The 17,468-nt window shown below is 39.3% G+C and overlaps 1 protein-coding gene across 1 annotated transcript in view; it reads left to right on the plus strand.

The window, feature by feature from the left end:
• KCNH8 (potassium voltage-gated channel subfamily H member 8) overlaps window positions 1-17,468 on the plus strand; it is a 367,339-nt gene that overhangs the window by 288,977 nt on the left and 60,894 nt on the right. Inside the window, exons 8-10 of the mRNA XM_084753676.1 lie at window positions 1,646-1,843; window positions 15,394-15,593; window positions 16,674-16,923. Coding sequence (XP_084609802.1) covers window positions 1,646-1,843; window positions 15,394-15,593; window positions 16,674-16,923 — 648 coding nt within the window. The remainder of the gene's footprint in view (window positions 1-1,645; window positions 1,844-15,393; window positions 15,594-16,673; window positions 16,924-17,468) is intronic.

Below are 17,468 nucleotides of genomic sequence, written 5' to 3' on the forward strand. Positions count from 1 at the left end.
GTGTGTGTGTGTGTGTGTGTGTGTGTGTGTGCGCGCGCGCGCGCGCAGGTGGCTATGTGTGCATATCATGCATGTATACATTAAGAGAAGAAGAATATAAAGAAATTAGCAAACGTAGACAATTAAATACTTCTTAGAAAATGATCATTATCAGCAGTATTCTAAAAACAAATGTTAAGTGTAAGGCAATCACACATAAACATTACTATATCACATATGTCAGCCTTAGGCATAAAACACCTACAAGATATATTTTGGCAATTTTGGGGATTGAACCCCGGGCCTAGTACAAGCTAGGGAAATGGATTACTCTCTGAGCTATAATTACAGCACAGAAATTATTTTTTACTCATAAACATAAATCTTTGTGGAGAGTTAATTTAGCTGAAAGTGGGAAGAATTGTATTATAGTCTTGGGGTCAGGTTCAAATGTGTCTTAGAGTGGTGCTAATCACATGGATAAATAAAAGCATTTAAAGAAAAATTTTAAAAATGCTCTATTGGGCTTGGCATAAATTACTGAGTAAAAATATATTAGCTACTTTATTGAGAATAAATTTTTATCCTATAATTCTAAATAACAACTGAAAGTAATGCATTTTTATTATTGTGAAATTTTGTTCATACAGGTCTTTGACTTTCTGGGTTAGAGTTACACCAAGATATGTTATATTATTTGTGGCTATTGTGAATGGTATACGTTCCCTAATTTCTTTCTGAGCCTTTTTATTGTTTGTATAAAGGAGGGATGATGTTTTCTTTTTAGAATTAATTTTGTATCTAGCCACTTTGCTGAAGATGTTTATCAACTGTAGAAGTTCTCTGGTAGAATTTTGCGAATCACTTATGTATACTATTATATCATGTGTAAATAGCAATACTTCTTCCTGTCTGATTTGTATTCCCTGCTCTCCTTTTAGTTGTCTCATTGCACTACCTAGAACTTCAAGTACTATATTGAAGAGACATAGAGAGTGGGCAGCCTTTTCTTGTCCCTGCTTTTCGTTTCTTTTCATTTAATTTGTTATTGGCTATTGGCTTGCTGTATATAGCCTGTAATGTTTAGATATAGGCCTCGTGTCCCTGATCTGGCCAAGATTTTAAAGATGAAGACGTGTTGGATTTTGTCAAAATATTTTCAGCATCAATGAGATGATCAAGTGATTTTTTTTCCTTCAATTTGTTTATATGGTGGATTATGTTGCTGGATTTTCCTGTGTTGCTGAGACAAGCCATCTCTATTTTATCCTCTGTAGCCACCAGTCACTTTGACCATGAGATTATCATAGTTTGGTTTTGTTTGGGGTTTTTTTGTTTGTTTGTTCGATTGATTGATTTTGGTTTTTCAAAACAGGATTTCTTTGTGCAGCCTTGGTTGCTTTGTAGACCAAGCTGGCCTCAAACTCACAACGCTACACTTGCATCTGCCTCCCCAGTGCTGGGATTAAAGACATGCACCACCACGCCTGGCCACCACATTTTGTATTGCAATGATATTTAATGTGCCTTTAGTTTCCTTTTAACTCGGTTTCCCACTAAACAATCATGCCCTCAATTGTTCAGGTGTAGATATCCACACGAGCTAAACTGGGACTTTGTTTTCAGCCCTAAACATTCTTTCCCGCCCCCCCCCCCTCTATTTCAGGTTGGCTTCATGAGCTGGGAAAGAGGCTGGAGTCTCCGTACTACGGCAACAACACGCTTGGGGGCCCGTCCATCCGAAGTGCCTATATTGCGGCCCTGTACTTCACTCTCAGCAGCCTCACCAGCGTTGGATTTGGGAATGTGTCTGCTAACACGGATGCAGAGAAGATCTTCTCCATCTGTACCATGCTAATCGGGGGTAAGGAATACCTTTCTGGAGCAAGAAAGGGAGCTGAGACCCCAGGAGCTCTCTTGTGTTTTGCTTGGTTCTGAAACACAACAGCAATAAATGGTGTGATACTGGGAGACTCTAGATGCGCTACTTAAGAAATAAGCTATGGGCACTTTAATGTACAGATAAATTAGCAGAGACCCTGGTGATGTTGTTGATGAGTCCATCTTCTGAGTAGACAAAAGGTTAATCTTTGGAGGCAAATGCTGATTTTTTTTTAAATATATTTCTTCAGAGTACATCTCAATTGTTTTACCCTCACTTGTATCTACCTGTTCCTCCCTCCCTTCCCCTTTCACCCTATTTCCTTTCCCTAGATCTATGACTGAGGGGGACCTCTTCCCCTACTATATGGTCATAGGCTCTCTATCAAGTCTCATCTTGGTAGCCTGCTTAAAGTGCCATTTATCTCTTGGGAATTCCCTGAGTCTGAGTAGAAGCCATATGCTAAAAACTTCCAAAGTCAATGTTACAAAATTTTACTCATACTAGTGTAGGAAACTTTGGATGCTTAATATATTGTTGGTCTAAATAATAATAATAACAGTGATAATAATAATAATACTTTCTCACATACTCTGGTGCCTCACCTTTGACCATGTCCCCTACAGGGGGAGACCTGGTGGCACTCAGAGGAAGGACAGCAGGTTACCAAGAAGAGACTTGATACCCTATGAACATATACAGGGGGAGGTAATCCCCCTCAGGAACAGTCATAGGGGAGGGGAATAAAGGGAAAATGGAAGGGAGGGAAGAATGGGAGGATACAAGGGATGGGATAACCATTGAGATGTAACAAGGAGAAAAAAAAAGAAAAACAACAACAACAACAACAACAACTAATAATAATAATAATAATAATAATAATAATAATAATAATAATAATAACTCCAAAGAACATGTAATTTGCTTTTTTCATTGTTTTAAACATCCTCTGTGCTCAGTGCTTTGATGCAATTCTGAAGTATTTCTTGAGGTAGGTCAGTGGGGTTGGCATCATTCCATTTAACCAATATATTATTGCTCCATTTTCCCCAAACTCCAGACTCACTCTGTGATATTCTACACTTAAAATCTGGGTTTTGATTCCACAAACTTTTCTACTGTGGCAGCCAACTTCCCTTCTGTCTGCTGGTGGGGGGCACCAGTGAAAGACTGGTAGGCAGGAAAAGGGACAGGGCTTTGTCTGTTTCTGGGGTGCAGCTTTCCTTCGGGAATACAGCCTTCCCCCGAACGTCACTGATAGCTTCCGGCTTCCAGTCTTCTGACACACCTAAGAGACTTCTGTATTCTGAGCCTGCTGCCACTCCTCAAGTCAGTTACAGCTGTCTAGTGTTTCAGCTCCAGAGGGCACAGCACCTCCTTTAACTACATCCACCCATCAGCACTGCTGTTTCAGCCCTCTGCTGCCAGAAAGAAAAAAAAAAACTCCTCATAAAATGCCCTACTGAAATACTTAGCATACTCTGAACCTCCAGAATTAATGCAGGATTGATAGTACTGTCACTGATACATTTCAAATGACTCCTCTAAATCTCTCGGGATTAAAGAAACTTTCCAAAACTACATATCCAAAAAAGTAAAGGGGACGAGGTTTGATCCCACTTGAATACTTCTTTTTCAACACACAGAGAGAAACTTTACAGAACAACATAACTGTAGCAGTAGCATGGTAAGGGGCGAGTAGAGATATGCATAGCCATTCATCAGGGTGAAGTGAGCATCCCTAGACCAGACTTTGTTTCCCAAAATCCTGTTTTGTCATATTTACTTAGCTGCCCTCAACCTCAAACATCAGTTAGAGTCATGGAAGATAGGATGTAAAGAGCGTGCGGGACATACAGGTCTTCATCCACACAGTGAAAACAGAGTCTAACACTAGTTAGTTTGAACAGCACCAGGCAAGGAATGCTTGGTGCCAAGGCAGGGAGGAAGCCGAGAAGCAATAAGAGAGAAGAGGCAACATCTGCAGCTCTTCCTGGAAGAGCTGCAGAAGCGGCATGCTGGAACTACCACAATTTTAACAGCCTCCTGGCTGATGCCAAGTGCTAACAGCCTAGAGAGCGGAGAACAAGAAATCTCATTTCTAAACAGCTACAACGTGCCAGAGCCCATGGTGGCTGCTTCACATCCAGTGTTATGATTTACACACTTTCCTCAGTGGCCCATTTTTCTGCTTAGCAAAATGGCAAGCACTCTGCAAGTAAGCACAGTCTACGTTTAACTAACATTGCCCATGTTTCTTCTTCTCCTGGTGGAAGTCCTATGATATGCTCAATGCTGAAGCCTGCTAAGTTGGCATTGGGAAATCTGTTTGGGCAACTGGACAATCTGTCTATTGATCCACCTACCGTATTAAGTGATCCTTGACCAGAAGTTGTCAAAGCATAAACGAATCCCTGTTCTTCATTGAACATGGAAGCTGAACTGTCCACAAACCCAAAATATATGAGACATTATATGATAATGTCACTTTGTTAATTCTTTCTTAAATATATTATAAACAAATTCCCTGTTGTAAAAGCAGCATGTAGGTGGCTTGGGAACTCGAAGTGACTTAACAGCAGGTGGAAACAGCATCACCATTGTTCTCATGCTAAATGACATAAGTGGGTTGAATTTCTTAAAGCTTTGCATTTGTGTTTGTGAGAATAACTTTACATTACTGTGAGAGTTACCCTGGGCTAAATGAAATGGTACCTTAATTTTAATATCTCCTAATTAACAAATTACTTGCACATTATTGAGAACTAATTATAAAAACTCACGATGCAGAGCATTTTATTCATGTAATTCTCATAACACTATGAAGCAGAGATTATTAATATTCCAAGTTAAACTAAAGGCATAAAAGACTAGTGAGTTTAAATGCCAGGACTCACTAAGACCTGGCAATTTTTTGTAAAGTACCTATCATAATATCATATTCTACACATTTATTTTACTTATTTAAGTTTTATAAATATACACAAATGATTTATTTTAACAAGAAGAAGGTAAAATTTAAAATTTAAAGTGTATATTACTATGGACAGTATAGAGCATTTTATTAGGAATTCCTAATCCTACACAAAGCTGCTGAAGCTGGTCACTGTAAAAATAGTTACTACTAAAGCAGAAAGTAGCAATATTAAAGGAAAATGGAATATAAAACTCCAGATAAGCACCTAAGACAAATATGAATGTAAACCTGTTGTATAAGCTTCTGCGTACAGACTTCTGAGTGAAGGTGAGCCAACCTAGGAAGACTCAAAAGTCTTTGCTCCAACATCTCTTCAAAAGTCTTTCATGTTCTATAATTTGCACATGAATAAAATTAAATTTCAAGAGGCTGGAGGGAGGGCTTAGCTGTTTGGAGCATCTGCTGTTTTATAGAGGACCTGGGTTTGGTTTCCAGCATGCCCATGGTGGCTCACAACTATCTAAAACTCCAGATCCAGGATCCAGTACCCTCTGTGACCACGGTGGGCACCAGGCATGCATATGGTACACAGGCATGCATGAGAGCAGAACACTCATGCATATAAAATAAAAATAAATAAATCTTTTAAAAGCTCTTTTTATATCCACATTTATATTTAATATAAGCATCTATAATTATGGCATGTAAGCATAACTGGTATATCAGCAGAATATTCTAAACTGCAAAGTAAAGATATTTAACAAAATCATTTTAAACTTCATACCAAGAAAAACCTACAAGAACCTTGAAAACATCATTTAAAAAGTTATTCAAAAAAATCAGATAAGCCAGGCCCGGTGGCACATGCCTGTAACCCAAGCACTCAGGGAGGCAGAGGTGGGTGGATCTCTGTGAGTTTGAGGCCAGCCTGGTCTGCAAAGAGAGTTCAGGACAGCCAAAACAGAAAAATAAATCCTGTCTTGAAAAAGAAAGCTTCAGATAGCTGTTAGAGTTTGTAAGTTACCAGTAAAGCCAATGTATAACTTATGATCAAAAAGTGAAATGCAAAACAATAAAGAAACATTAAATGTGTAGGAAAAATTTTTAACTAGAATTCTGCAAAACTACACAGAAAACTACCAAGCACTAGTGAGAAATTTTACAAATGGTTTAAGGTTGTTGGAGAGTACACAAAGTAATAAGTTCAATGTTGTAATGATACCAGTTTTACCCAGTTGATGTAAAGTTCCCACGTCACATCTGTAACAGAAGTCAATGCAGCTGTGCACCTGTGTGCATGTGTGTTTGGGAATGGAGAGGTGCTTATAAAGAGCAGTGGGGATCAGAGATGAAGCCAGGCAAAGCGAAGCATGAATAGCCACAAAATTACATCAGCGTTCCAAACACAGTGTGCATTGTGATGCTACAGTCATTAAGGAAATATGATGTTGGACAAAGAGCAGACCAGTGAGCTGATGGTGTAGAAGGAAGCTTAGAAAACAAGGCCACACCTATATAATATGACTGACTCTAGACTAAAATTTGAGGGTAGCACAATCAACAAATGTTGCTAGAAATGAGACAAAGAAGCCTGTTGCAAGGCTGACAACCCAGGTTCAATCCTTCGAACCCACATGGTGGATGAAAATAACTGATTGCCATAAGTTGTCCTCTGACATTCACTCATGCCACTTCCACACCCACGTATACATACAAATACATACATACATACACACATACATACATACATACATACGTACATACATACATACGTACGTACGTATATACATATACATGACCCAAATAAATAAATAAAATAATGAAATGTTTTAATGGGTCCAATGCATAGATCTTCTTGTTAAAGGTAACCTGGACCTACTAAACAGCATTAAAATTAATTCCAAATTAGATTTTGAGATAAAAATGAAAGAATAAGCAATATGAAAACATTAAAACATATTCTCATAAATCTGGATTTTGCAAATGTTTCTAAAATAGGACATAGATACCTCATTGCCTTTACAAGGAATTATAAACTGAACTGTAGAGTCTCTCTTTATCAAAAGGCATTGCTAAGAACTTGAAGAGTAAACTGCGAGAATTAAAGCGTTTGCAAACACTTACTATGCAAAGGCAGCTTTCTGGTGTGTTTTCTTTTTTTAATATATTTTATTAATCCATACATATTACATCAATAGTTATCCCATCCCTTGTATCCTCCCATTCCTCCCTCCCTTCTGCTTTCCCCTTACTCCCATCCCTTATGACTGTGTCTGAGGGGGACCACCTCCCCCTGTATATGCTCATAGAGTATCAAGTCTCTTCTTGGAGCCTGCTATCCTTCCTCTGAGTGCCACCAGGCCTCCCTATGCAGGGGACGTGGTCAAATATGAGGCACCAGAGTTCATGTGAAAGTCAGACCCCACTCTCCACTCAACTGTGGAGAATGTCCTGTCCATTGGCTAAATCTGAGTAGGGGTTCAAAGTTTACTGCATGTATTGTCTTTGGTTGGTGCCATAGTTTGAGTAGGGCCCCTGGGCCCAGATCCGCTCATCATAATGTTCTTCTTGTAGGTTTCTAGAACTCTCTGGATCCTTCTATTTCCCCATTCTCCCATGCTTCTCTCACCTATATTCCAAATAGGATGTCCTCCCCTCTGTCCCACTTTCCTGGTAAGTGAAGACTTTCATGGGACATGCCCCTTGAGCTAGTGTCCAGATATAAGTGAGTATATACCATTTGAGTCTTTCTGCTTCTGAGTTAACTCACTCATTATCATCATTTCTAGCTCAATCCATTTGTCCACAATTTTTGGGAATTCCTTGTTTTTAAAAGCTGAGTAGTATTCCATAGTTTATATGTACCACAGTTTCTTTATCTATTCTTTTACTGAGGGACACTTAGGCTGTTTCCATGTTCTGGCTATTATGAATAAGGCTGCTATGACCATGGTTGAGCAAATTTTCTTGTTATGTGCTGGAGCATCTTCTGGGTATATTCCAAGGAGTGGAATAGCTGGGTCTTGAGGAAGCCCTATTCCCATTTTTCTGAGATAGCACCAGATAGATTTCCAAAGTGGCTGTACTAGTTTGCATTCCCACCAGAAATGAAGGAGTGTTCCTCTCTGCCCACATCCTCGCCAGCATGTGGTATCGCTTGAATTTTTTATCTTAGCCATTCTGATGGGTGTAAGATGGAATCTCAGAGTTGTTTTGATTTGCATTTCCATGATGACTAAGGAGGTTGAGCATTTCTTTAAGTGTTTCTCAGCCATTTGATATTTCTCTGTTGAGAATTCTGTTTAGTTCCAAGCCCCATTTTTGAATTGGATTATTTGGTTTGGTGGTATTTAATTTCTTGAGTTCTTTATATATTTTGGATATTAGACCTTCGTCAGATGTAGAGTATCCCAGTCTATAGACTGTCACTTTGTTCTGTTGACAGTGTCTCCTGCCTTACAGAAGCTTCTCAGCCTCATGAGGTCCCATTTATTAACTGTTGGCATTAAGGCCTGGGCTGTTGGTGTTCTGTTCAGGAAGTTGTCTCCTGTGCCAATGTGTTCCAGGCTCTTCTCCATTTTTTCTACTAACTGATTTAGTGTCTCTGGTTTTATGTTGAGGTCTTTGATCCACTTGGACTTAAATTTTGTGCATGGTGACAAATATGAGTTCAATTGCATTTTTTTACAAGTAGACATCCAGTTAGACCAGCACCATTTGTTGAAGATGCTATCCTTTTTCCATTGAGTAGATTTGACTTCTTTGTCAAAAATCAAGTGACCATATGTGTGTGGACTCATATCTGGGTCTTCAATTCGATTTCACTGAACTACCAGCCTATTGCTGTGCCAGTACATTGCTGTTTTAATTACTGTTGCTTTCTAGTACAGCTTGAGATTAGGTATGGAGATTCCTCCAGAGGACCTTTTATTGTACACGATTGTTTTAGCTATTCTGGGTTTTTTGTTTTTCCATATGAAGTTGAGAATTGAACTTTCAATGTCTTTAAAAATTGTGTAGTTATTTTGATAGGGATTGCTGGTGTGTTTTTTTTTTAAAGATATACCAATCCCTATGGGAAAACCGAGAAGCCTTTAAAACACATTAGAAAAACTACATCAAGAAAATATTTTCAATATTTGAGTATGCAATGATAGGCTTACAAAGACACAGCTCAGTGTCACTCATGTAGATGCAAATTAAAACCGGAAGCAGATATCGCGTTGCACTCACAGGAACTGCATGCTTGAAAACACTGGAGTCCTCTGAGCTTTGAAAGACAACTGTGCTTTGGCTTTTCTGTGCTGTTAAAAGGGCATTTCTATCCAGTCAGTAATAATGGTATCAACACCCATTAAGTATACATAAGCCTGTACTCAGTGACCTAATGATTCCCCTTCCATGTCTATAATCAGTAGAAGTGTGAGTATATGTGTTTGTGACTGAGAATGCATTGTGTGCATGTGTGTGCATGTTCATGTGTGTTCATGTGTGTGCCTGTGTGCTCTTTGAATCTTAGTTTCTTAGGTTTCAGTTCATCGTCACTGATTCCATGACTTTGGGTCACAATGAGTCAGAACACCATGGTGCTAATCTCCTGTGGAGGATTAGAAGGAGAGGAGAGAAGAAATCATGGAGGGAGGGAAGGAGGGAGAGAGGGAGGGAGGAGGGAGGGAAAGAGAGACTACCAATAGAAGAGTTATTTTTAGAATCTCCAGCTACCAAGCTCATAGAAGAATGCCATTAACAAAATAAACAAGTAACTTACGTGAGCTATCTCACTGAGAATCACACCAGAATGAAGATGAAGCATGTTCTGAGAAGGCATGAATGAATCACAGACGCAACGCTGAGCTGAGAAGCTAAACTAACAAGAGTACATCCTGTATGCTTCTGTGTAGAGAATCTTTAAAAATAGAACAACTTTCGGTTGCAATGCATGTGATTTGGGACTGTAGCCAAATTTGGTGAGAAGAGTGGTTGGTGGCTCTGAGGAACAGAAGCTTTCCAGGGTGCTGTAAATATCTGGGTTGTTGATCTGAAAGGCCACTCCCATGTTTGTGATCACTTCGGGAAATCTCATTGGGTTATGCATTCATCATTGTGTGTGTGTGTGTGTGTGTGTGTGTGTGTGTGTGTGTGTGTGTGTGTGTACAGAGAGAGAGAGAGAGAGAGAGAGAGAGAGAGAGAGAGAGAGAGATTTCAGTTTTACTTTATGAACTTGGGGCAGGCAAGCTAAAAATAGTGTAGCTACCAAATGAGAATGAGAGATAGGGAACTGAGCAAAATTCTCATTTTTCACATCAGGTTATTTTGAATTTGTGTTATCAGAATTGATCCAAGTAATTGGAGAAAGTCATATTGTCCAACAGGTTGGTGATAACCTCAAAGACCTAAGGGAAGCCATTTTGAAAACCAGCCATTTTCAAGAGAAGTGGGCATGAACTTTCTGAACCAGTGATGATACATTTTTTTAGCCTTTTGTTTAATGTTATGAAACTATAAAAGATACTGCAGGGTACAACTGATTCCTTTAGCTCGGTAAATATCTATGCTGCATGACAATGAGGCCAAGTGTGCTAGATGGTGGGGAGGAAAAGATGCCTGAAGAGCCAATGCTGCCCTCAAGTTCCCAGCTTAGTGTAGGTACTGCTATTCTAGAAGATCATAGACCTCTTACTTGGCTTCTCTGAAACTTCCTTTCTATTCTGATACAGACCTTTTTTAAAAACCTAGTAGATAGATACACAACAATTATGAATTATGCATAATTTATGACCCAAATGTAGTTTTCAGGATATATATGTTTTTTGAAACAATGAAGCTATGTTTATCATTATTGACACTAAACAAGATGATGCATTGAGATAATTTTTCCATTTCCTTGAAAGGCTTTCTTTAAAAATTAATATTAGCTGCCTGCAGTGATCTGTTAAGTTTGCTTCAGTTGGTGGGCCCTGATGGTCGGCTAAAGCTTCCTGGTGCAGATGGCTCCTGCACAAGTCCAGTTCTAATGGAACATTATTTTCATACTTCCCTTAGGTCCGCCAACTCAACACTCCCCCGCGTGATTTTACGGAACTTAGATGTAATTCGCCAAATTCAGGCCATTCTTAAAATGCCTTCGCAACATTTGAATTCATCCTCTAAGAAACTCTTCTCATTTTGTTTTCTCTGCCTTCTGACATCCACAACCCAGTGCACAGTTAATAGAGAATGGAAGTTTTCAGGTCAAATAGGAGATAGGAGGAAAGACATAACCAACAAGGTTGCAAAGGTTGAGCTCTGATCTTTTTTCCTATCCAAAGAAAAGAGCTCCTATGCAGACTCTTCAACCACTGCACAGTAACTGTTACACTGTAACCGTAATGCTGTGTGTGGGAAAGCAGTGGTTCCCCAGTTTAGGGAAGGAGCGAGAGCAGCAGAAAGGAAGGAGAGGAGAACAAAGGCAAAAAACCCAGCTCCAGGCTGCACTGCGGGCTTCTTTTCATCTGAGACCTCTTTACCTTTTCCTGAGACCACAATTGGGAAGCTTTTCTTCAAAGACCCGATACGGAGATAAGACTGTACAAAATAAATTTTACCCAAAACTCCTACACAACAGAAACGAGTCTCCAACATACTCAGCAGGCCTAGCACTCAAGAATCATATATATCAAATTGGCTGAGATAGAAGGCAATGTGAGGAATAGTTTCCAAACTCACAGGGATAGAGAAGTTTTTTGAGTCAATTTTTCACAGAAGATGGAATGACTTTTGCCTAACAGTTGCACACACTTTCAGCAAAAACAGAATGAGCATCAGTGGCAAAGAAGGGCCATCATAATAACTTGGAAAAATGAGAGGGGGGCGGGGAGGGAGGGAGGGAGGGAGAAAGCGAAGGAGGGGAGAGAGAGAGAGGAGAGAGAGAGAGAGAGAGAGAGAGAGAGAGAGAGAGAGAGAGAGAACTGAGGTTTTATTTTAATTTCTTAATTTAGAAGTGGTTCCCTATGCAGAAATAAGATTTTGAAATTGGGGTGACTCAGACAGACAAGTTACTTCCAACAACACTTATGAATGCTACAATTAATCCAGTAATTTATTTTATTGATAATGTGCAATTAGGATGTTAAATGGTCTGAACACATTACTTCTCTCAGTTTAAGTGCTTTACACATTATAATTAAGCAAAGCAAAGTTAAAATCATACATATAATTAAGAAAAGCGGTATTAAAATAAATGAAATAGGCCTTTTCTCGGCACTCAGTTTATTCTCTGGAAGAAGACTATTGCACACAGTTGAAGATGGCAGAGCTTCCAAGCCTCGCCCATCAGCATAGCGGAGCTTGGGCTCAGAGTCTAATTTCTTTGACTTGGAGCAGAATCAGTTCTCTTCTTCAGTAAATTTTTTAAAATATCCTTCCTTCCAAGTAAAATATTTAAGCCTCTGAGATGTTGTGCTTTTAAAATCACACAGAATAAACTACTTGGAATCCACCAAACCACACACTATGAAGTTGTTAAGAAATATTCATTTTTCCTTTAGATATTTTTGGACATTTGGGAAGCATTCTGCTTCTGTGTTCTTTTGTGTTCTTGTATGCTGCAGGAACTGGTTGAGTATTTCTTGAATTCTTTCATCAAGAAGTGATTTCTACCAAGAGTGATGTAACTCTTCAAGATCCAGCAGCAAAACCTTAAATCCTTTCCCCAAAGCCTTACTCCCTGAGTGCACTGAAACTTGTAATATTTTGCACTTTCAAGGGAAAAGTTAACAGGAATAAACAACTACTGTATCACACATATTCTAGATACTTCCACACAGATCGAGATCCTCAGCTCAGAATTACAGCTGAGACTAGCCCAACAAGTAAGATAATAACCTGCCTACTTAACATATAAAGAAAATGTGGCCATATAAAGAGATTTAGCTTGGTAAGTTCACACAGGGAGGAAAGCCAGTATTCAAACCTAGATTTGTCTGAAGCTGAAACTGAAATTATCTATCCAGTATTGTATTGCCTCCTGGAGATAGGGTCCAGACTTAACTCTATTCAAGTAACTTTTACAAATTCTAACATCTTGTTATTGAAATGTAACTTTGTAGGCACGGTGGCAATTAGTTTATGGAAAAATTATGACATATGACTTGCTACAAAATTTTAATCCCAATGCTAGATTAAAATGGAATGTACACATCAGCATTTGTCAATTTCTGGTGACTATGAGGCAAAATAAAATTGAACTGGAGATGTCCTGAAACAGTCAGAATATGTTTGTTCATGTGTTTACATGTGTGCACTGTATGTAGTTTGGTGCTAAGAAACTTCTACTGCTGTTCCTCTCACAGTGATGTTATGGTACCAGAACCTTTTGATAGGTCCTTCCAGATGATCTATTATTGTTTTAGTCTCCTTTGAAAGCAAAAACTACCAAAACAGGAGATTTTACATAATGCTTGCACTTTTTATGGCAACTGTTGTCCTATTCCAGGCTAGGGATCAGGATCAAATCTGATGTCACTGTGAATGGATCTATCTACAGGTATAAAGAGCCCAGGCTCTCTTGCATCTTCTATTTCCTTAGCCTTAGGTAAAGTCAAGCCCTCTTGGGTCATCTACTGGTATTTACATTATCCATTCTCATTCCGTTCTGCTAATGGCTCTGGCACACAGCATCCTACAATATCTCTTCGGCCTTTTGCCAGTTACTTCCAAAAGTAGAAAAATCTCCTGACAAGCCCAGTCTTCTAACTATGATTCACTCTACAAGAAACAACACTCTCCACCCATCTCTCATTGATCCCGTGGTTCTGCTGAACAAATGCTTGCATTTTTGTCAAACTCTAGTAGTAGTTTTAGGCATGGATCAGCTTAATGAAGCTATGGCTGTTACTTACTGTGGTGGTCAGCTTTCACTGTCAACTTGACGCAATCCAAAATAGCACCTTGGAGGAGAGTGTCAGAGAGGGATTGCTACATCTGCTTGGTTTGTGAACATGTGTGTGGAAAATTTGTTAACTGATGTGGGAAGACCCAGCCCACTGTGGATGGTACCATTCCCTATGCAGGGGTCCTGAACTCTGTCAGAGTACAGAAATTAAGGAAGTATGCAGTCATGTATGCATCCATTACTCTTTGCTCTTAACTGTGGATGTGACGTGGCTAACTGTTTGAAGTTCCGGCCTTGGTTTTTCCTGCACTGATGGACTAAAACTTGGAATTTTAAGCTGAATTGAATTCCTTTCTCCTCAAAGTTGCTTTTAGACTGGATGTTTTGGCATAGCTGTTGGGTCCCAGCCCATGGGAAAAATCGAATCAGGGTTCACCTGAAAGAGGGAGTGGGGATTGAAAGTAGGATACAGAGACGCGAGAAATAACGAATCAAGTCAGGACATTTCTGATCAAGATTCACTATCATGGACATATATAGGGCAAGGTCAATAGGATCTATTCTTATCTCACTCACCCTAGCCTCCAGGCAAGAATGCAATAGCCTAAATCACCCCCTGTAGAACTTCCCAGTTCTCTGAGTAGGTCCCTGTAAGAACTTCCCAGATGCTCTGGGTGGTTCCAAGCTGAGACTTCTCTACTTCTTTCAAAGGTAAATAGTCCAAGGATAGCCTAGAACACAAGACCTCATGGTGAGGTAAAGGTCAACAACTTGAAGGTCACAGCATACAGCCTAAGCACAGGATATCTGACATGGCCGAATTTGGCACGGGTCCCCACACATAGCAACACAAGTGAAAGCAAAACAAGTGACAAGCCTCACCGAAACAAAGGATCCCTGTATAGGTAGTGGGCTGGTTTACCAGAACAATGGCAGTGACTCTCCGCCAAAGCACCTGTGTTTCAGCATATTTTTTGTGTCCTTCATAGTCTCAAATTTTAAGATATCTCCCTTAAATTTAAAGTGCTTGCAAAGCTTAGGTGAAGATGCTTATACCTCAGCTTTTCTCCTCAGGGAATTGTCATAATAATAATAATAATAATAATAATAATAATAATAATAATAATAATAATAACAATAATAACAATAATAATAATATACTTTTATGGTTCATAAAATCAAATCTAAGGCCATAAATTAATTCAACAAATGCTATGCCACTGGGCTATATCCCAAGCCCTTAATGTGATAATTTTTGGTCTGTGAAACTAAAATTCCAACAATGGCTACTCAGTTACTAAAAAAGGCTTGTTTTTCAAAATATATCTCTTAATACAATAGAATAATATCTAGCTGTAAATTTATAGCTTACCCTATAAAACTGTCAACAGAATTATATCATAGCTACTAAAATAATACTTATTTTAATAAGTACTCTTATTTTGATAACGGGTCAAAGTGAAAGTTTTCATCCACAATGAAAGCTAACAGGTTCCATGTATGTCAAAGGGCTATTTCATATGCTATTACTTTTAAAGCTATCTTAACTTGGATCAAGCCACTGAAGGCAAAATGACTGCTTCAGGATGTACATTATGACAGAGTGGTTGTGCCCAAATACTCCTAGTAATAGAATCCTATCAGTATGGCCACATAAGCATGCTTTCCTCTAACCCATCCAGGAAACAGACTTAGATGGTAAGGGGGCCTCTGTCTTACTATGCTGTGTCTGTTGCTCTCTAGCCTTGATGCATGCCTTGGTGTTTGGGAATGTGACTGCCATCATACAGAGGATGTACTCCAGGTGGAGTCTGTATCACACTAGAACCAAGGACCTAAAGGACTTCATCCGTGTGCATCACTTGCCCCAGCAGCTCAAGCAGAGGATGCTTGAGTACTTTCAGACAACCTGGTCGGTGAACAATGGGATAGATTCAAATGAGGTAATGAGCATCTCTTGTATCGGCGTTCTCAGGCAGAAAGCACACACTGTCAGGTAAAGGCAAGGCATTCTAATACAGGCGTAAGAGAGAGAGAGACACGCACCGGCCTCTTTGCCTTTCATCCCTCATGGGCCCACAACCCACCTTTCTTTATGCACCGTGAGTGATGTTTTCACAGGGCCACTCTGTGATGACAGGATTTCATAAGAATTTGCAACTGTTTTCATTTTCATTGTGCTTTTCAAAGTATTCATCCTTAAGGCTGCTTAATGTCATAATATGAGGTAAATACTTAATGTAGACTTACCACACTGATCCATAAAGTTAGAAATATATATGGGCAAAATAACATCTGTAGAATTTGAGAAACAGCCCCAAGCAACCACTGTGTAATACACTGGATAGATCAAACAACTAGTCCACCAACACATCAGCCAGTCCAGTAACGAAGTAACCAAGACTTCTTACAAATACCTAAAAAATAATGCATTTTTCTACATTTCATACTTTTTGTTTGTCCTCATCCTTCAATGGGCTCCCCAAACGTTTCAAAAACATTTTATTCACTATGGAGAAAACTGAAATAAAGACATTTTAGGGCATGAGTGGATAGAACAAGGGATCAATATACTAAGTGAAATAAGCCAGACTCAAAAAGACAGATACCTCATTTTCCTCTCATTTTGAAACCTAGTAATCAGTATTTTAAGAGTGACAGTTTGATCTCTGCATATGATCATGACACCATGACATGTTAAGAAAGGCCAGTGGGTCCAAGTTCCTATATCTATCACAATAGGAGTCTTGACAGAAGTGTTGTAAGCTTTTTTACCAGGACATTTTAGAAATTTAAAAATTGCTTCAGATTTATTATCCGCTTATTATTCTGTGGTACATAACGAAAGTCAGAGTCACTACACAACCCTGGAGACTATAGAGAAGAAATCTCAGAGACTATGTCAACCTCTTCTTGTAAAAGGCAGTTGACTCAAGTAGGATGAGTGCCACTGATGCTTTAGAAGGTCATTGACCAGACCCAACTCACCACAGTTTCCTCTCTCCTCTCTTCCTCCTCAACAGCTTTTGAAAGACTTTCCAGACGAGCTGCGCTCTGACATCACAATGCACCTGAACAAGGAGATCCTACAGCTGTCCCTGTTTGAATGCGCCAGCCGGGGCTGCCTCAGGTCTCTGTCTCTCCACATCAAAACCTCATTCTGTGCTCCGGGAGAGTATCTGCTGCGCCAGGGAGATGCTTTGCAAGCCATCTACTTTGTGTGCTCAGGCTCTATGGAGGTCCTTAAAGACAGCATGGTGTTGGCTATTCTAGGTAGGTTTGGGCTGAACCGTTTCTCTGAAATTTTACACTGGAGTATGAAGAACACAAAGTAGGAAAGGGGGAAATGTTAACAGGATTGATTTGACAAATATATTACAGATATATACGTAAACTCTCTGTTGGATTCAATGTACCTAACTGTTATATACAGCATATCATGATTGTTGTACAAAGTTCAGGCGCTATAAATAGTATCCTCATTTTACAAGGGAGTCAATGCCCCTTTAGTTAACTGTATCCAGATTCCATAAGCAGTATAAGTCTTTTTTTGTTTCTAATCACAACCCATGCAGCCTCCTTTAGAGAGATAGCTCTGTCCTCATGGAGAATTTCTGTATTTTGTGGAGAACCAGTCCAAAGAACATTAGAACTAGGTTTCATCTATGCCAGAAAGAGTGCAAAAATTATTTAACTTCAAGAACAAACTTCATCACAGCCATTAACCTAATACTGCTAGGGTGGCACAGCCTCCTTTTAATTTCTCAAAGAAAATTTATAGCTGGAAACTCTGTGCCATGGTGTTGACTTCAAATACT

This window comes from Acomys minous (assembly GCF_964271855.1).
Source record: "Acomys minous genome assembly, chromosome: 13".
Taxonomy (NCBI): Eukaryota; Metazoa; Chordata; class Mammalia; order Rodentia; family Muridae; genus Acomys; species Acomys minous.